The sequence below is a fragment of the Aptenodytes forsteri genome, unplaced genomic scaffold (genome assembly GCF_000699145.1).
Source record: "Aptenodytes forsteri isolate BGI_AS27 unplaced genomic scaffold, ASM69914v1 Scaffold120, whole genome shotgun sequence".
Lineage (NCBI taxonomy): Eukaryota > Metazoa > Chordata > Aves > Sphenisciformes > Spheniscidae > Aptenodytes > Aptenodytes forsteri.
The window spans coordinates 2106894-2127161 of NW_008795938.1; the positions used below are offsets into that span (position 1 = coordinate 2106894).

Consider the following 20268-nt stretch of genomic DNA (forward strand, 5'->3'; position numbering starts at 1 on the left):
CTCGCCCCCCGGGGCGCTCCGAGCGGGGTGCGTGAGCCGGGACGGAAGCGCGGAGACCCTGGGCGCGTCCCGGGCTCCCTTTGACTAGGAAGTAGAGAGGGGGGATGGGTGGCCGGCGGTGTCTGGGGGGTGTCTGGGACGGGCGAGGGGGACGGGAGGAATCGGCGTCTTCGTTTTTCGGCTCTTGGCCTGTATTTTTTTCTTTCGTTCAGGGACCCCAAGCATGTACGTTTAAGGCATGTATGCTGATGTTTGTTAAGTGTCTGTAGACTCCGATTCTGTGCGCCCTACAGGCCAGTGGATATACAGTCATCAGGTTTAACGGCTTTAATGTGCGGTGACGGCACCTGCTTCGGAAGACCAGAATCGCGCTGACTGTGACATTTTACCGTGAAAGGTTGTCCTGCGTTTTGGAAACGCCTTCACTGTGAAGGCCTGAAATTGAGGGACTGCCAATGTATTCTGGTCCTATCTTTAACCACCCGAGTTTAATCTCTGCAATCTTTTCACACCATGTTTCAGATTTATGCCAAGCTTTCTTTCAGTAAGGCAGCTCTTCATGCTTTTTCTCCAAACTTTGTTTTGAAATTGGTGGGGATGGAAAACTAATTCTGAACACACCTACAACTCTGCTGTTAGTCAGCCACTTGCTTGTAAATGCTGTCCTTTGTTTACTGCATAACGATGGAGAGACGGGCCTATAAAATTGAAGATGGTAATAGAACGCATGGCAAATCATACACAACTATTAAGTCAGATACAGACGATGATGCGATGCAAATTGGCATTCATATAATCTTAAAAAAGAACTTGTGTTAACCATTACCCGTTTTAACTAAAGTCATGGAACAGTTGTTTAAAGGTTGTTTAAGTGGATAATCAAATGAAAGAGAGGAGATTTTTTTAGTTTAAAAAAATAAGCTGATTGTATTTAACCTGTTCAGCAGCCCCCTTTTTTTTTTTTTCAACCCTTTCATTTTTCTCTATTAATGCATGGGAAATTGAAAGAAGAATTTGCTGAAAGGGGTAAAATCAAATTATTTTTAAAAAAAGTTCTGAATTACCAAATAGTCTAAGTTTGTCTTAATGCAATGTTAGGGTTGTAATCATGTGATTGAGTGCCTTACTGACACCTGTTTTGTGTGAGTGCATTAGTCTGGCAGCCCAGGTATTAATTTCTATTCTTTTTTTAGATTCTTAGTGCAACTGTACAGCTTTTGTATCTGATTCTATTTTAGTTCCTCCAAGCAAGTTGTTTTCTTCAATGTGTTATTTCCGGAGTGTTCCCCTAAACCCTAAGAAAGCATCAGCCTCTGTGGTACTTAATATCCTTTATTAGAGGTCAAGACAGCGCCATGTAAAGCAAATAAACTTCCTGTGGTTTTGTACTGATGGTCCCTGCTTGCTTTTGAACAGAAAAATTTTGTATGTTCCTTGGCAAAGCATTTGTCTTTTATTTAGTGCTTCTGCAGAGAACCTAGTCTCCCACCAAATTGGAGAATACTGCTATTTTGAATAGAGTCAGTGCAGCATTTTATTGTTTTTTTCTTGTCGTGAGCAGATACAAAACTTTTTTTCCTAAATATTGATATACAAGCAATTAAATGTTTAATCAATTTTAAATCTTTTCTTCATTGCAAGATAGTTGAAATTACAGGTACTAATAAAATATCAATCAGTACATAGTACTGTTTCTTTAGTTTCTTTCTTCTTTCTGTACTACTGTTACACTGAGTAGTGTTTCTTAGAAAAACAAAGCTATGCAGATTATGTTTTCTTGATTCATCTCAGAGGTTATTTCTCCTGAATAGCACAATCAGATAACTTCTCTGGTCAGTTTTCTCAGGCAGTTCATGGCTATTTTCTTTCTTTAGATAGTTTTCTCACTGTGCTGAGATCAAGAAGCTCTTTGTCTGTCTGTTATCTGCTTATAAGTACTTACTATTTCCTCAAGCTGTTAGGGTCAATATGTAATAAGAAAGTAAAAAAAACCCCAACCAACAACAAAAAACCCAAAACCAAACAAAAAAAGAAACCCCAACAACATGCTAAACAGACTTGGATATAAAAATGGCCAAAGGGATTATTTTTAATGTTGCTTGACCTCTTGTTCTTCTCTTTTTAAGATTTCTAAAATGTGAAGTTAGCCCATTTTGTTGTTTAAAGATGAAGTGACAAAGGCTCTTAGTGTGGGGCGGTTCTATCAGTCCAAAAGGTTTAATTGTGTCTGTAAAGTGAAGTCTTACTTTAGGATTCTTAACAGTGTAGTTTTGCGGAGTAGGGCAGGCTTCAGAAACCTATCACGTGTGTTGTGGCATGCTGTTTTTCTTTTGCCAAGTGAAATGTGCTGGAATAAACTCGATAGGAACCAGCAGTTTATTCCTTGACAGAGAGGCAAAAGGTCGTCATTGAACTGGCCATTGATATTTTGCTGGGGATGGCAGCTTTCAGTTTATACTTGCCGCCGAGTTGTGAATTCAGCTTGAGGTGGGAGATGCTGTCACACGGATGTTTCTTTTAAGTATGCTGTGGCGCTTGCTCAGTTTTGTCCATTACTGTCTTTGATATCTCTTTCATAGTTTGGTAACTTTCTTGGTGACAATATTTTTTCAGATGTAATTATGGCGTTTAGACTACAGAGTAAGGCAAAGAAATCTCTAGCTGCTTGGTTCTTCAAATGTTTTAACTGAAATAGTCAAGATTTCTAGAAATGTAACTTTTCCAAAAATGTTTGATGATCTTTACCCAAGAGCACTTTAAGAACAACAACAAAAAAAGGATGTAATATTCTCAAAGTGACTGAGGTACCGAAGATATGAAAATCAGAAGCATGGTGACTGACTTTATTAGTAATTTTTGAAGGACAGGGAGAACTACAGATTGGCAGACTAGTCTGCTTCCTTTTGAATTCCTGAAAAAAACTCTGGAACAAAAGCTATTTGTAAGCATCTAGACTATAATAGCTGACTAAAAGACAGCATCAGTCTGTCAAGGACAAATTGTTGAAGTAGTCTAACTTATTACACTGATAGGCCTACTGTATACGAGAGGATCAGTTGATATCTTATATTTGGCCTTTAATAGGACTTTTGATTCTGTTTCTCAGGATGTTTTTGTTGGGGAAGAACAGTTGGGAACAGCTACTGTTGTGATTAAGGAGGCCGGTCTCTTGTCAACTACTCTTCAGTATTTTCACAGTTTCCATAATGAAATAATGTGATTATTAAAAGTTAAGAAGGCACAAAGCTAGGAGGGATTGCAGACCTTTTTGAGTGTGGTAGTGGAAATCAAAATGCCTTGAAGATTCAGAAGCCTGTGGGAGAGGAAAGGGTACAAATGAGTAGAGCTTTGTGCCTGTGCTTAAGCAGGAGCAATCAACTACACAAATACAGGATAGAACAGTGTTGTGTTTCTTAGAGGGAAAGAATTTGGAGGGCATAATAAGCTGGAATACCTGAAGGGAACATCATGCAGGTTATACCTCCATGTAAGGTATAACAGTAAGGCACGTGAAGCAATGTTTACTCTCAGTTCAGGCCTTCTCAGGCATTAGCTGGGATACTGCGTGGGTTCCAGCTCAGCGTAGAAGGAAGTGGGTAAGCTGGGGAGAGTGTCAAGGGCAGCAATGAGAAATCTGCAGAAAGTGTGATACTAGACTGACAGGGAAGGGTTGAAGCACCGGTTACATTAGTCTGCAAAATGAACAATCTGCTGGTAAAATGCTTTCCTGTGAAGTTTGAAGAGAATAAAACTGGTACACTCTGATCTGGGATTTCTGATTAAAGGGGTATTGGAGTCCACTTTAGTGAGACCAAGGTACTGTCTTCACAGACATGCTCTACTCTTTTTAGCCCTTCTTTAAGAATGTAACATTGGAGTGTCTTTGTTGTTAAATTTGGTGCTATATAAAAGCTCTAAGAAAGTGTGTTTTTTTTTCATTCTCTGCTGTTTCATTTAGTAACTTGAGTATTTCTGTACCAGGCAGAGTAGTTAGTTAATTTGTAATGTAGATGGTCATGAGTATGGTTAGTCTTGAGGTTGGCAAGGTAATTTAATACTGTTGATAGTAGGGAGTCTCCAAGGGAATTAAGTCTGAACTGAGCCCTTTATGGTGCTTGCAAAGAGTTATTAGCTGGATTTGGACTCTGGAAGATTTCATGTCAGAATTTTGAAATGTATGTCCTATATGGGGGTAACCAGACCCCTTCCATTCACAAAATTAAAAACTTACTGATTTTGTCTATGTCTGAAACAAAGCAAGAAAATCCTAAGCCTACACAAGAGCATGTCCTTGTCTTTTATTGGTTAAGTTGTGCTTCCAGTGCCAGCGTTTCAGCTTTTGATCTTATTTGTGTTAATCCATAGCTGCCTTAATCTCCAGAAACAGAGTATGGCAATAGATACTCTTCCTTTCAGAGTGAGGAATTTGGGGATTGAGTGCACCCTCAGTAAGTTTGCAGACGACACCAAGTTGGGCGGGAGTGTTGATCTGCTCGAGGGTAGGAAGGCTCTGCAGAGGGACCTGGACAGGCTGGATCGATGGGCCCAGGCCAACTGTATGAGGTTCAACAAGACCAAGTGCCGGGTCCTGCACTTCGGCCACAACAACCCCATGCAGCGCTACAGGCTTGGGGAAGAGTGGCTGGAAAGCTGCCCAGCAGAGAAGGACCTGGGGGTGTTGGTCGACAGCCGGCTGAACATGAGCCGGCAGTGTGCCCAGGCGGCCAAGAAGGCAAATGGCATCCTGGCCTGTATCAGAAATAGCGTGGCCAGCAGGAGTAGGGAAGTGATCGTGCCCCTGTACTCGGCCCTAGTGAGGCCGCACCTCGAATACTGTGTTCAGTTTTGGGCCCCTCACTACAAGAAGGACATTGAGGTGCTGGAGCGTGTCCAGAGAAGGGCAACGAGGCTGGTGAGGGGTCTGGAGAACAAGTCTTCTGAGGAGCGGCTGAGGGAACTGGGGCTGTTTAGCCTGGAGAAAAGGAGGCTGAGGGGAGACCTCATTGCTCTCTACAACTCCCTGAAAGGAGGTTGTAGCGAGGTGGGTGTTGGTCTTTTCTCCGAAGTAACAAGCGATAGGACGAGAGGAAATGGCCTCAAGTTGCGGCAGGGGAGGTTTAGATTGGATGTAAGGAAAAATGTCTTTACTGAAAGAGTGGTGAAACATTGGAAGAGGCTGCCCAGGGAAGTGGTGGAGTCCCCATCCCTGGAGGTATTTAAAAGACGTGTAGATGAGGCGCTTAGGGACATGGTTTAGTGGGCATGGTGGTGTTGGGTTGACGGTTGGACTCGATGATCTTAGAGGTCTCTTCCAACCTCAATGATTCTATGATTCTATGATTCTATGAATTTTGTTACTTTTTGTCATTGCTTAATAGCAGCATCTTTTAAGCAGGTGAAGGTTGTGCAGTATGAGAGAACTCTTCTGAAGTAGTTCATTGATCTCAGCAGAACATTCTGTAAGGGTTCAGGAATTTCAGCCAGCTGATACTAGGGAGCCGTGTGCTAATAGTGAGAAGCTTGTCTAAATAAATGAAGAAACAGAATTACTGATAAGGAACTTACCTTTCTTTGAGCTAGCAACCAGGTTCAGAGGCAAATGCTGTTTGCCACAGGAAGACATGGCTTTATAGCCCACAGTAATATATTTTAAGGGCTGATACAAATAATTCTAGTAGCAGGGATCCCGAATACGGCTGTCCTGTTAGGCAGGATTTAGTTCACAGTAAGAGCGCCTCTCAAGCATTTAATTTCTCACCTTGTAGATTTTTTTTCATTTAAGCTATTTGTGCTGAGAGCTAGTTTTAAGTTGTTTCTGTCTAAAAATTTTGAACTGTAATTTTGAAAATGTGTATATGTTATTTCAAAACAACTCTTTGTCATCAGTTGCAGTCTTGTAAAAATTAGTATTTTTCATACAAAATTTTTTTATAAAGAAGTTTGGGGTTTTTTTCCAAATAAAAATTTTGTATTTTGAGATTACAGGAGGAACCAGGTGAAGAACAGAAAAATGTAGTTTACTTTGATAACTGCAAAATTGCTTTTGGCTTTGAAAGTGAGTTAAGTTGTGCTAGGACTTAATTCCCTCTCTATTTTAGCACATTTATATGCTTACATATAATAACATAACATGTTTATAATCTTTTTGGAAGTTCTCTCATGGTAGTAAGCTGAGTGCAGCATCTTGCACAAAAACTTTTCACCTTCTGTTTTGATAGCAACTTTTTAGGTGTGACTGTAGTAAAAAATTGTATAGGTGTGACTGATGGAGGGTATGCTGTATAATTTTTTTTGTTTACATAGCATAAGGTGTGGCTATAATGGGCACCCAAAGCTACATATGTCAGATAGTACTGCCTTAATAAAGTAGATATATAGTATTTCTTCTCCATTCATTTTTTTGGTGGAATTTGCTACTATACTATCAATACAAAAGACTGTTTTCAGAGGAAACAAGAATGGTACAATAGAATAGACAAGGACTTGCTTAGAATAAGTGATTGAGAAATAGGTTAGATGTCCTGCATTCACGATTTACAAATGATCTAGCCAAAATGTAGTACAGGCAGATAGTAAGGGGATGCTTTGACCTAACAGAAGTGCTAATAATTTGAGAAACACATGAGATGAAAGGCAGAAGATAGAAAGTAAGTGTGTGCATCTTTGATAAGAAACAGCAAGGTAACTCAAGCTATTTTCAGAATATGGGATGCTCTGTGTACAGCAGCCGATATGGAGTAAACAGACCGCTCTCCCTATTCGGAAATTAAATGTGAAAGTAGCAAAATGAGGGGAAACAAATCTTCAGGGAAAAATCACAGAATAATTGTCCTGTATGTCCTCAAGGAAGTACTGGCATCACAAACTTTGGAATTTTTTAGTGGAAATAAGACAATTTCACTGCTTAGTGCCCTCATACATAACAGATCTGCTTAAGCAGTATACTGAGAGATTAGTAAAGGAAATGGTTCACTTTAACAAATTATGAAGGGATTTAAAAGTAAATTGAGGGAGATTTTAGTAGTAGCATTTCCTTTAAATCTCTAAAGTTCCAGTGAAAGTGAAAGCACTGAAAAAACAACAGTGGGGAAGCCATAGCAAAAACGATTTCAGTTAAATCAAACCAACTAAAATGGTAATCTTGATGGAGAAGCAAGTCAGTCTGACCAGAGTAATAAACTTTTTTTTTAATGTGTGAAGTGTCTGTGGTAAAATGATGCTTATTAAAAAGGTCAGAAGCAGTTTAATTAACAATGTAACAAGTCAGTGAAATTTTCTCTAATAGATTTGTGCAGCTCACTGTCCCTTTGCATAATAGCATGCCTGTATGAAGATGTATGAACTTCGTAGGCATTTCTAGCAGTCCTGACTATAACACAGAGTAACTAAACCCAGAAGGATGAGCAAAGCAAAAGTATATCACAGCAAGACTAATAACGAATTAATTGAGACCTTTGTTTCTCTGAACAAGAACAGAAGAGGGGTAGGAAGGTGAAATAGCTAGCATGTTGCCTCTTATTACATGAAATTTCAAACCTAAAAGAGGTACGTCACAAGTAGACTGACATATACTTTGCTGTATTTTTATGCTCTGTTAACTCTGAGTACAGAATTTAAATGCATAGTTGAGGAATAATCCATTAACAAAGCTTTCCAGAAACATTTAATTTAAACACTTAACCCTTTTTCCAAATTAGTTGATTTCTTCTAAAAGAAAAAAAAGCAGAATAGATTTTGTTTTGAAATTTATACTGGACCTAAAAGTTAGGCTTATAGTCTTATTCAAGGACAGGGATTTGACTTTTGGATCTATTGTATATCAAGAAGATGAAGAGGAGTTGTCCTAATGTGTTCCTAGAATTGGCAAAATTGGAGTGACATATTTTGATTTATGCAGAGGACTTTAAAGCACCTTGCTGAAAATCTTAGAATCATAGAATCATTGAGGTTGGAAAAGACCTCTAAGATCATCGAGTCCAACCGTCAACCCAACACCACCATGCCCACTAAACCATGTCCCTAAGCACCTCATCTACTCGTCTTTTAAATACCTCCAGGGATGGGGACTCCACCACTCCCCTGGGCAGCCTGTTCCAATGTTTCACCACTCTTTCAGTAAAGAAATTTTTCCTTCCATCCAATCTAAACCTCCCCTGGTGCAACTTGAGGGCATTTCCTCTCGTCCTATCACTTGTTACTTCGGAGAAAAGACCGACCCCCACCTCGCTACATCCTCCTTTCAGGTAGTTGTAGAGAGCGATGAGGTCTCCCCTCAGCCTCCTTTTCTCCAGGCTAAACAACCCCAGTTCCCTCAGCCGCTCCTCATAAGACTTGTTCTCCAGACCCCTCACCAGCCTCGTTGCCCTTCTCTGGACACGCTCCAGCACCTCAATGTCCTTCTTGTAGTGAGGGGCCCAAAACTGAACACAGTATTCGAGGTGCGGCCTCACCAGTGCCGAGTAGAGGGGCACAATCACTTCCCTACTCCTGCTGGCCACGCTATTTCTGATACAGGCCAGGATGCCATTTGCCTTCTTGGCCGCCTGGGCACACTGCCAGCTCATGTTCAGCCGGCTGTCGACCAACACCCCCAGGTCCTTCTCTGCTGGGCAGCTTTCCAGCCACTCTTCCCCAAGCCTGTAGCGCTGCATGGGGTTGTTGTGGCCAAAGTGCAGGAGCCGGCACTTGTCCTTGTTGAACCTCATACAGTTGAAGTCTTGTTCTTCATCTGATAAGAGTTCTTGTCATGAAATAAGAAAAGTCTATTAATATGTTTAAAAATGTCTGTTAAACAACTCTTTTCTGCATAAATAACTTCCAGATATTTTAATGTAATTAAATGTCTTTGTCTTACAGTTCTGATCTGCTTTCTTAAGTGACCTGTGCTGTGTGGCTGGAGTGAACTTTCAATAATGAGTGGTGCAGCGTTGGGCCTTGAGATAGTATTTGTCTTTTTTCTGGCCTTATTCCTGCTTCATCGGTATGGAGACTTCAAGAAACAGCATAGGCTGGTGATCATAGCAACACTATTGGCTTGGTATCTTTGCTTTCTTATTGTATTTATACTGCCTCTGGATGTCAGTACGGTAAGAAACTTATGAGATTTTCTGCTTAGTTGCATAAAATGTGTATGGTATTTTTTTTTAATCATAATTTCAGAAGACAATATCTTAAACAGCAAATAAATTTTCCAAATAGTATCTTATTAAATTAAACACTTGTTACCTTTTTGCATGGCAGTGTCTGTGTTTACAATTAATTTTATTTTTTGTTGATCTTATCAGATAACAAATCTATTTCAGATGTTTTAAAATGTCATTATTTGTTTATAGCAATTATTTTATCTGTTTAGGCAACATAAAAACACTTTCAGTTTTTTACTTGCTTGTCCTGCAGATTGCATGTTGTTTTGAGGGTTTATTAGTATAATTGCTCCTAAATTTAAACCTGGACTACAGTAAATGTCTTTAAAAATGGGACTTATTATTTTTAAATAAATGTTGTACCTTTTTCTGGTCACTGATATAAAATTAATTGTCTTCTAGACTATTTATAATCGGTGCAAACTTGCTGTTAACTCCAGCCCTGCAGAAAGTAATGGCTCTTACGTTACTCTTGCTCCAAGGTATCAGCTATGTTTTCTTCGTCAGACTGTTTTTAAAGAAGTATTTTATGATTTTCTTGTTTTAAATAGTAGGAGTGTACTGTGGTTTTAAGACTAATAAACAAGTGTTATCTGTGTGATATGACATTTGAAGATTGTAAGTGTACAGGAAGGTGAGGGAAGAGGTGAAGAAAAGTGCCTCTGCATCTATTGGTAGTAATGTATACATTAGTTCTAACTGATTACCTAAATATTCCTCTTTTTTTTTTTTTTAATTTCATGCAAGACTTCTTTTATTTTGTTGTTAAAGCAACAGAACTAAGCTTTTCAAGCAACCTTGGTTATCTATGAGGAGAGAGGCCTTGGTGAATGCTTATCTTTCTTTCACAACCTTAAAGACTTTAGACCTGAAAATCTAATTTTATACCTTATGAATGAAATTAGTAGGCTTGTCTTATATATAAGCAGCATATCTAATTGCTTATTATAATTGCATATATATAGTAATTGGAGTTATCTGAAATTTACTATATTCTACCAAAGTAACGATAGCCTGCTCGCTGTCTTCTGGTAGGAAGGAAGTAATCCCTAAAACATGGGGAAATGTAGGCGAATGTGGGCTCTTTCCATGGCTGCTCATTCTTTAGCCTCCATTGGCTATTTCCACATCTTGTGGATGTGTGCAGCCTAGTTATCTGTAAGATGATTAGAGCATTTAAGATGTCAGTTGATATGTCCATGGAACGTCTTGCCAGTTTTGTTGCCCCAAAGCGGACGCTATCTGGATGTTGTATATCCGTGGAAGAACAGTAAAATGCCAGACTTAGTGGCACAACATTTTACCCTTTGTTTAAAATCACCCAGCGTATGTTAATTAAACATAGTTAGGTAAATACACAATTTGAAAACTATTCAATAGCCTTTCAATTTACCTATAGTTTCAGAACAAGCTGATGGATGTTATGCTGTAGTATATGACGAGTACATCAAATAGAAATATCGACTTAAGTAGTAATTGAGCAGATACTGTGTTGGTGCAAGTCAGATCTTAAAACTTTGTTTGAAACCTTTAGTCACGCTACCTGTCATTCTATGGTAATTTGATAGTTTTGAAAATTTTTAGGCTGTGTACGTCAAAACTCACAACTCAGGCTTGACTAGTTTGACCCTGGAAAACACCAATTATTTCTCAATAGATACTCCTATTAAATTGTCTGTATTGCCCCTTGAGTCACCATTGCTTCATTACCCAGACAGGTGTGGGAAAAAAACCGAAGTGTCTTAGTGTGGATGGGCACTTTGCCTTTTGCTCTTTTTTTACTAAAAGGCTCTCATGGCTTTTCTGGTCGTCTGAAGCAAACACTACCTGTCAGAAAAGTATTGGCTCAACAAGTCAAAATTTATATAAGCTTGACTAAATCCATCTGGGTGACGGAAGAAACAACTAACACGCTTTTTTTTACCGCTAAATGCTCTAGGTAGTAGAGCTAGGTGATGGGGTCCCTGGATATTTTTTAAAAACCTGCTGCACTAACTAAAGTTGAATGGTCTTCTGTGTATAGAAATGTTTTTTTCTTTGCATGAAGAAAGTACGTCCTGCCCAAAAAGAAAAATTGTAACCTTAAATTGCTTAATTGCTTATTCCTCTTTAGTCTTTGAGCTACTGTTTTTTTTCTCTAAGAAAGCTGTCTTGTCTAGATAAGTTATTTGCGGTGAGGAGAATGATAAATATTTTTAAGTATTGATTCAGTTTATTTTCTTCTGAGATGGTTGATGTTTGACTACTTACTCAAATAGTAGTCTGTTACTTCTATGCTATTTTCAAAGACCTTTCTAGATAGGGGAATTTATAGAAAATGTTCCTTACACTCTTGGCCCTACAACTAACAATAAGCTTCTTTACATTGTTACAGCAAGCAAAAATGTTTCAAACCATGGAGTTATATTCCTAATGGAATTATGCCAATTTTCTGGCGTGTTGTATATTGGACGTCGCAGTTTTTAACATGGTAAGTAAGGCAAAAGAATATGACAAAGATTATGATATAGGTATAATTTCTAAGTGCAGTGTATTAACAGTCATACCATACTCTTTAAGACTATATATCACTATTCCACAGAGCTATCTAATCATATATTATTTGCTAGCAGTGAAATTTCTCTAATAATTACTGTACTAAATTGAGCTTTTTTTTTTTCTGCTCCTTTTCAGGTGGCAGCTATTTACTCTTGGTTCACTTTTCTAGTTGAAACTGAGCAGTTTACACATAGAGGTGTTAATGGATAGATTGAAAAAAATGGGTTTTAGGCAACAGGACACCAAAATAATTCCATGAATAAGTTGGGTAATTTTTGAGTTATATTGTAAATTATTTGGTTTTATTGGATATATTATATAAAGCTATAATATAGCTACAGCAAACAGATTGTGCTTTTGGGTTAGATTCATGTGTGGTTTCTGACCAATCTATCATCAAATAATTATTTTTGTAGCTCAGTCAAGAATATCAGAGTTGGTAGTGAGTACTTGATTAACACAGATTTTTCATAGTAAATCTAACTGTATTGTTTTTGTCTGCAGCTTGTTTAAGGTTTGCCATCAGACCAGTACATCTAGAATAAAAACATGTAACTAGCTAATTTTGTTAGACGCTTGGGAGTCTTTAGCTTAAACACCCTGTCTCAGTATCCTGCCACTGCTAAACTACTCTTTTGTTTGTTTGTTTTTTGTTTTGTTGGCTAATGTGGTTTGGTTTTGTTTTCTTCCCTTCTAGGATTCTGCTACCTTTCATGCAGTCATATGCTAGATCAGGAGGGTTCTCCATTACTGGAAAGATTAAAACTGCATTAATTGAGAATGCAATCTATTATGGCACTTACTTGCTGATTTTTGGAGCATTTTTAATATATGTGGCTGTAAACCCAAACTTCAATTTACAGTGGTAAGAATAATGCTGTAAGCACTTGCATGAGTTCTTATGAAATTGTCACGGGTAATCTCTTCTGTAGATGAAATGGGTCTTTTTTAAAAAACAATTTTAGTTGATCTGATTTTTGCTAGGCAGTTGGAAAGTTTTGTTAACTTTTTTTATGGAAAAGGATTCTTTGACTGTTCATAGAAATTTGTCTTTTGGATTTCTGATTTTGATACGTACGGCAGAGGAATCCTCTTATATTTGCAATGTTTTTTTTTTCTCCCTACAAATGCATTTGCAAAGTAGTGCAGAAACTTTCTCAGTGTTTTCAGAATAACATCTTTCAAAAAGTCTATGTCAGTATTTCCTGTGTAGTGCTTCTGTCTACTGTAGATTCTATTTGAAGTCCATAAGGTAAGTTAAAATAATTGGTAGTTACAACATTGCTAATGGTCTTGCATACTAGATACAGTAGTAAACACTGTCATGTGCTTCACTTGCAATAGGTTTGCTAAGCTCATGTTGTTTCCTAAAGGAACATACTCCTTTGAGAACAAACATTTTTGTCTTCCCTCCAGAGAGGGAAGAAGCATGGGGAGATACAGAAAAATCGTGGCAGCTTTAAATATGGCCAAGTAGCAGACTGGCCCTAGGCAAGAATTACAGATGATGCTAAGTCTGTTCCTGTAAATTTGAAGCCATATTGGTGCATAGATACTTCAAGGTTGCTTTCTTGTGGGTCAGGCAGGAGGATGTTGGTTGTTTGCTTTTTCTTTTTTGTTATTGCTATTGGTTTTTTCCTTAGGAACCAACTTCAGACTATTGGGATAGCTGCTGCAAACACATGGGGTCTCTTTCTTCTTGTGTTGCTTTTGGGTTATGGTTTGGTGGAAATTCCCCGTTCTCACTGGAATGGGGCCAAGAGGGGTTATCTACTCATGAAGACCTATTTCAAAGCTGCCAAACTGATGACTGAAAAAGCAGATGCAGAGGAGAATTTAGAGGATATTATGGAAGTAAGTAACTAGCTTTCGCTATGAAGTAAGTGAAGGCTGCTGTTAATCACCTCTGAATTTCTTGGTGTTGGGCACTTGTGGCAAGAAAACATAAGTAGCGTGAACTTACTGTGAAATATTAGTAAATTAAGAAAATCATCATAGTGTGCCACTTGATGACACTCAGTCCTGTGTAAAAATCAAAAGAGAAATAGTCCCTAATGTGAAGAACTTGGCAACTTGATAGCCATGGCAACTTCATAGCCATTATTTGTTGGTTTTATTTTTGTATTGACCCTTTTGGATTAATATTGGTCGCTAATGAAAAACATTCCAGAGTGAACTTGAAAATACAGTGTACAGATGTTTCACTATCGTTCATGCAAATTGTGTATGTCTGCTTTTATGCTCTGCTCCCAGTATATTTCTGGAATCTTGGGAAGAGTTTCCAAGTTGGATTTGCAGGACCATGCTATGTGCCTTTTGAGAAGACAATATCTAGATTATTGTTTTTTTCAAAGAGCTTTTTTTGAGACTGTATTTATTGTTATTTGTGAGTGAGCAATAGACTCTAGTGTAGTTCAAGAACAGAATGGAAATGCAACCCATTGAATAGCTATTCCCTGTTTTGCTGCTCTGATACCATGGCTTGGAAATAATACTTCTGAAGAGTTGTAAGGTAGGGTGAACTTCTTCTGTGATACGTCAACATAAAATAATGGTGGAATTCTCATTCTTCAGTAATAGCATTTTGAAGAAATTGCTAAAAACATCTGAGTGGGGCATAACTACAAAACTTACTAGAAAATGAGCAACAAAAACTTTGTTTACCAGGCTAGCACTTAGAATAGAACAGAATAGAACAGAATAAAAGTTAAAGCATATTGTTAAGAGCGTTGTCCAGATGCCTGGAGAGGGAGGTGCTGAGCTCTTCTCCCTGGTATCCAGTGACAGGATGCATGGGAATGGTTCAAAGCTGTGCCAGGGGAGGTTTAGACTGGACATTCGGAAGCATTTCTTTACCGAGAGGGTGGTCAAACACTGGAACAGGCTTCCTAGAGAGGTGGTCGATGCCCCAAGCCTGTCAGTGCTTAAGAGGCATTTGGACAATGCCCTTAATAACATGCTTTAACTTTTGGTCAGCCCTGAATTGGTCAGGCAGTTGGACTAGATGATTGTTGTAGGTCCCTTCCAACGCAAAATGTTCTGTTCTATTGTGTTCCCTTAAACACAGCATACCTTGTGCCTCAAAGGCTCTTCCATGGTTTAAAACCCCAAAGTTTTGTCGGAGGCACCAGTTCTGGAGCCAGGTACTGGTATCCTGGGCTCGCCTGTTTCTTCCAGTCTCCCCCCATTACTAGGAGGATTGAGGAAAACACTACCTGTGCTCCTGAATTTTTTAGCATTCTTCCCAGGGTGCTGAAATCTCTTAATTGACCTCAGACTTTTTGTTGTGTCATCATTAGTACCCACATGACAGAGCAGGAACGGGTAGTAGTCTGAAGGTTGCACTAAGCTTTTCAGTCTTGTGGTGATGTCCCTAATTTGGGCCCAGGGAGGCGGCAAACTTCCCTGAAAAGAGGGTCTTGTACTAGACTGCTGTCTTGTACTAGATTGTCCTTTAAGTCAGGTAGGGTGACTGACAGATTCTGAGGTTATGTCATGCACAACATAAAATATATTATATTGTTAATGCATGATAAAATCTTGTTTCAAGGTTTGGCACTTCACTTCCCCCCCCCCTTTTTTTTTTTCTTTCAGTCTAGAAACAATTGCACTATACCTTAGGAATCTTGGGCTTTTATTGGTATTTTATTTTCAACCTTCACAGGAACGCTGAAGTGTGTGAAAATACATAAAGATTCTTAAGAATGGCAGTGCTGACTCTGAGAACTTGATTGTAAATATTATGAATTGCTGTTGTTATTTGACATAAATCACAAAATTTTAGCTCTCAGCCACTTCAGTTTAGGCTTTTGTTTTCTTCCTTTATCAGAGATTTTGAAAACACAAGAAACTGTAGCACTGGAGGATACTTCCCACTTTTGTATTTTTAATTTTTTTCCAGTCCAGTGCTCTACTTGACAGGGCTGAACATGTTAGGATTGACCCTTACAGATATTCTTGTGGGATTTTGTTTGTTTGTTTGTTTTTCATAATCCCACTACATAACGAAAAATTCTTTGCCGCAGACTAATCAGATCTCTTGTGATCATTCCCTCAGGAGATTCAGAGGGTATCCAGAATTACTGAGAGTCATCTGTTAGAACAGCCTTTTATATGTCAAAGGACTGTCTATATCCATTTAGCCTTCCTTGTCACGCTAAACAGATACAATTCTTCTGTCTGCTAATCATCCTATTTGACAAGATTTCTAAGCCTTTACAATTATTTCTGTCCTCCAGACTCTAGAACTTGCATCTTTTTTTTAAAGTGCTGTTTGTAACAACAACAAAAAAGCATCAAAAGGTTATCTCTGGATTGCCAATAGGATGAAGAATAAAAGCTAGTTCTCACTAAGCCTGATAAACTGCTAGAGCCAGTTCTGACACAACTTATCTAGCTGTTAGGTAGCATCTTTTTATTACTGATAAATGCAAATGGTCTCAGAAGTGAGCTATGTGGAGATAAATGCGAGGAAGATATAAAATGATATTCATCAAGCTGCTTAAAGTAATAAAAGTAAAGCTAAACCAGGTAAGATAGAAACTCCTCCTCTTTACCTACAACTAAAACAAGAAAGTATTTTCCATTTCAAAATTCATGCATAGAAACCAATCCTCCACACATTCACAGAGTAATGTTTGCACACTGGCATCGTGGGTTGTTTTTTTTTTTTTTGAAAATACATACGGGTTCTTTATAAATACTTCTTCAATTATCTTTTATTAAATGTCTAGTAAAGCTGTGGCTTTTAGGAAATTCTGTTGTTTTTAAGCTCTGATGGTTATCTTTTCCATTGGGAGGGCTGGAACTCTTATCTGACCCTGTAAAATTATTTAATCTATTTAACATGATGAAACAACTCTTTCTTTTTTTTCCCTCCACAGGAAGTCCGTAAAGTAAGTGAGAGTATCAAGTATAACCACCCTTTGAGAAAATGTGTTGATACAATACTGAAAAAGGTAACAAATTGCTCATCTTTAGCCATAATTGTTCAATTGGGAGGGCATGCTTCCTGCACCTATTGAATACTTGTACATTATTTTCTTTTCCCCGTAACATAAAATCTCTAATTGGCATCTTGTGAGTTTCTGACAAGACTTGGAGTTGAAATTCTTTGTGGAATGCTTTCTTATGATGTATGTAATTATCTGCTGTATTTTGACATATGTAGTATTTTAGAAACAGAAAAATCTATACTTAAAGTGAGCTGTTCAGTTGCATGAAATGCCCCAAACGTTTACGAATAATTAACAAAGAGCACTTCCTACTCCTTTGTCTTCCAGTTAATTTTCCCTTTTCCTTCCAGTGTCCTACTGAGTACCAGGAAAGAATGGGTAGGAACATGGACGATTATGAAGATTTTGATGAAAGACAGAACAGTTATCCAAGTGAAAAAAGTTTGGTCAAACTTCACAAGCAGGTATATTAATAAATGAGAGAATGCCTCACTTACACTAAAGTAATGAGAATAAATGCCAGTCAAACAAAGATTTTCAATGTACTTTACCTGTATTGCTGAGTATAGTGGGGTTTGGGATTGCTACTTAATGGGAACTTTTCTCAGTGAAAGAAAACAGAAGTTTAATATCCCAATATCTCATTTCTTGAAGCAAGTATGTTGTAACCATAATTTCTTGGAATTTATTATAGGTAATCTATTCAGTACAGAGACATCGTCGTACACAGGTCCAGTGGCAAATTCTTTTAGAACAAGCATTTTACCTAGAAGATGTGGCAAAAAATGAAACCAGTGCAACTCGACAGTTTGTTCATACTTTTCATTCCCAGGAACCAGAGAATAAAATTATTCGGTATTTCTACACACCAACTGTTGGTAAGTGCTGTCATGCAGATTTTGAATATGTAAAGGAATAACTAGTACAGTTTTGTAAGAAGAACCGATTGTTTTATGAAAAAGATGAGTTACAGTAGAGGGAATCAAATGTGCATCTTAATGCATTTATGTAATGGAATAGCCATCGGGTATTGATTTATGTTCTTGACCATAAGCTTGAATTTTTTTACGAATTTGATAGCAGTTACATATTGTAATAGCAATAGCAAACTTTGAAGCCTTAGAAGAAGAAAGAAAAATAGCAACTTCAAATTTTTGGATCGTGGCTACCTTCTACATTTGTGGGATATTATTGAGGTGGCACCGTTCTTGCAGTAAAGCAAAGAGGAAAGGACTCTTCGTCTGTCATGTACTAAACATTAGGACATGCGGCTGCTTGTGCATCTTTTTAGAAAGTGTCTTCTCCTAATCATGTTTTAACTGATTTGTTAAATCACTAGCAGTGAGTTCTTTCCAGGGTAGGACAATATAATTTTACAGCCTAAGCTTTCTTTCTGAGAGAGTAACAGATGAACAAACAAAAAGTGGATCACCCATAGTATCTGGGCCAAAAGTGAAGAGTTCTTTTCTACACCCTCCGCCCCCCCATCCATTTGCAAAATTTGCCTCCCAAATCCCACCCTGTTTTCCCCAGTTGTGCATATGATTCCTTAGGGCTGAGCCAGATCTCTAAGCATTGGAAAAGCCCTGAAATTAAGTGTGTGAACCCACAGACTCCAGCCTTGATTTTTAAGGGCATGTGTGGAAGAAGTTCACAACAGTTTTTGTGAGGGAGTTCCATTTCTGGTTGTGTAATTTTCATTAACTGATTCTGGATGTGTGTGTGTTTGTTTTTTTGCAGAGTGGTACTGGGAATGTCTTCTACGACCATGGTTTTACAGGGTGCTTGCAGTTGTTCTGGCCACGTTCTCTGTAATTGTTGTGTGGTCGGAGTGCACGTTTTTCAGCACAAAACCAGTTTTATCACTATTTGCAGTTTTCATACAGCTGGCAGAAAAGACATATAATTATATATACATAGAGGTAAGTTTGAGATAATCGCTCAACAAAAATCTTTTCAGATAGATTGTTATTACAATAATAGTAGACCAGATTGATTTAAAAATAAGTCTCTAAAGAGTCTCTCAACTTTCAGAATGTCTCTAAAATATATAATGCCAAACTTTGTTTCTGTGGAGGGATTCTGCGTTTTGCCATTTCTTGTAACTCTCCAATACGGGGTGAAGGTGTGACCCAGTTGAGCTCAATATAATGTGTAGAGTAATTTGTGAAACATTAGCTTATGTGTTTAGACTTCGTGTCTAATCAACCATGTGTGTAACCTCTCTTCCCTAAACAGGAATTTGCTGCTGGTCAGAAATCCAGTCACAGGTGTGGCTAGCATATGTGTGCACAAATTCATCAGTAAAGGAACTGAGCTGAAAAATTCCAGTATACTAACAAAATAGGTTGAATTGCAAATGCTTGTTTTTATCACTTTTTGTGGGAATAAATGTTCATAGGGTCAGTTGTGTTAGCTTATATGAAGTGCAGAATGTTGCAAGTATCATTCTCGATGTAAATTAGTCAAAAAAACTCCTGAAACTCTTCTCAGAGCTGGTGTTATTGTCCCATCTCAAAATGAAAAATTAGACTGCAGTCAGCCTGTTGCATGCACAGACTATGTGCTGAATGCATTAAAACCTTTAGTAGAGTTCTACACTGAAACTTTTTTTTTCCCCCCAGATGGCCTGTTTTCTTACCATCTTTTTCCTAAGTATCTGTGTTTACTCTACTGTCTTCAGGATCCGTGTATTCAACTATTATTACTTAGCTTCACATCATCAGACAGATGCATACAGTCTCCTTTTCAGTGGCATGTGAGTATGTGGCACATATTTTGTGGATTTTCTGTCAAATTCTCAATTGAAAATGTCCATGAAACTTTCATTTTTATTCTTTCATTTATAATCATGTGGGTATAAATCCTAATGAGCTGTACATCATGATTCTGTGATATATCCAGTTATGATTACTTAATATTTTTAGTGCAAGAAATTGTTTTAAATGGTGTTGTCTTTTGCATTTGTGCAGGTTATTTTGCCGTCTTACTCCACCATTATGCTTGAACTTTTTGGGCTTGACCCATATGGATGCAACAATCTCTCACAAAAACACTCAGCCAACTGCTTATACGTCTGTGAGTACAGAAAATGTGATTTTTGAGGCTTCTATATGATTTGGAGAATAGGCAAAATATTTTTAGATACTTCTTATAGTAAGATTCAGATACTCAAATCTTTTCACTGGTATTGAACATGGTAGAAATACTTTACTTATAGACCAGGAGTTCGGTAATGATTGCTGGCTACACAGGAGTCATCAATAGCTCAATTTTTCAGTTTTGGTCTCTTTATCCTAAGAAAGTAAAATATCGTGCTGAAGAGTTCAGACTATTCTTCACGTCCTAATAGCTTTAGCTTCCACTGGCTTTAGCATATAGGACACCTTTACAGATTGGGAACAAACCTAACTTGCCAATGAAAACCAGTGAGTTCGGTTTTACTGAACAACCATTTTCTGTAGGACAGCGAGTTACATAGAATCATAGAATCATTGAGGTTGGAAAAGACCTCCAAGATCATCGAGTCCAACCATCAACCCAACACCACCATGCCCACTAAACCATGTCCCTAAGTGCCTCATCTACACGTCTTTTAAATACCTCCAGGGATGGGGACTCAACCACTTCCC

The 20268-nt window shown here is 38.1% G+C and overlaps 1 protein-coding gene across 1 annotated transcript in view; it reads left to right on the top strand.

Moving 5' to 3' along the window:
• The first annotated feature begins 8869 nt into the window (after window positions 1-8869).
• The window catches only part of LMBRD2 (LMBR1 domain containing 2), a 24823-nt gene continuing 13424 nt past the window's right edge, over window positions 8870-20268 (top strand). The window contains exons 1-11 of the mRNA XM_009285173.1: window positions 8870-9086; window positions 9546-9625; window positions 11518-11613; window positions 12379-12546; window positions 13325-13535; window positions 16565-16639; window positions 16987-17100; window positions 17331-17514; window positions 18377-18558; window positions 19261-19394; window positions 19609-19714. Of these exons, the coding sequence (XP_009283448.1) occupies window positions 8913-9086; window positions 9546-9625; window positions 11518-11613; window positions 12379-12546; window positions 13325-13535; window positions 16565-16639; window positions 16987-17100; window positions 17331-17514; window positions 18377-18558; window positions 19261-19394; window positions 19609-19714 (1524 nt within the window). The 5' untranslated portion in view covers window positions 8870-8912. The remainder of the gene's footprint in view (window positions 9087-9545; window positions 9626-11517; window positions 11614-12378; window positions 12547-13324; window positions 13536-16564; window positions 16640-16986; window positions 17101-17330; window positions 17515-18376; window positions 18559-19260; window positions 19395-19608; window positions 19715-20268) is intronic.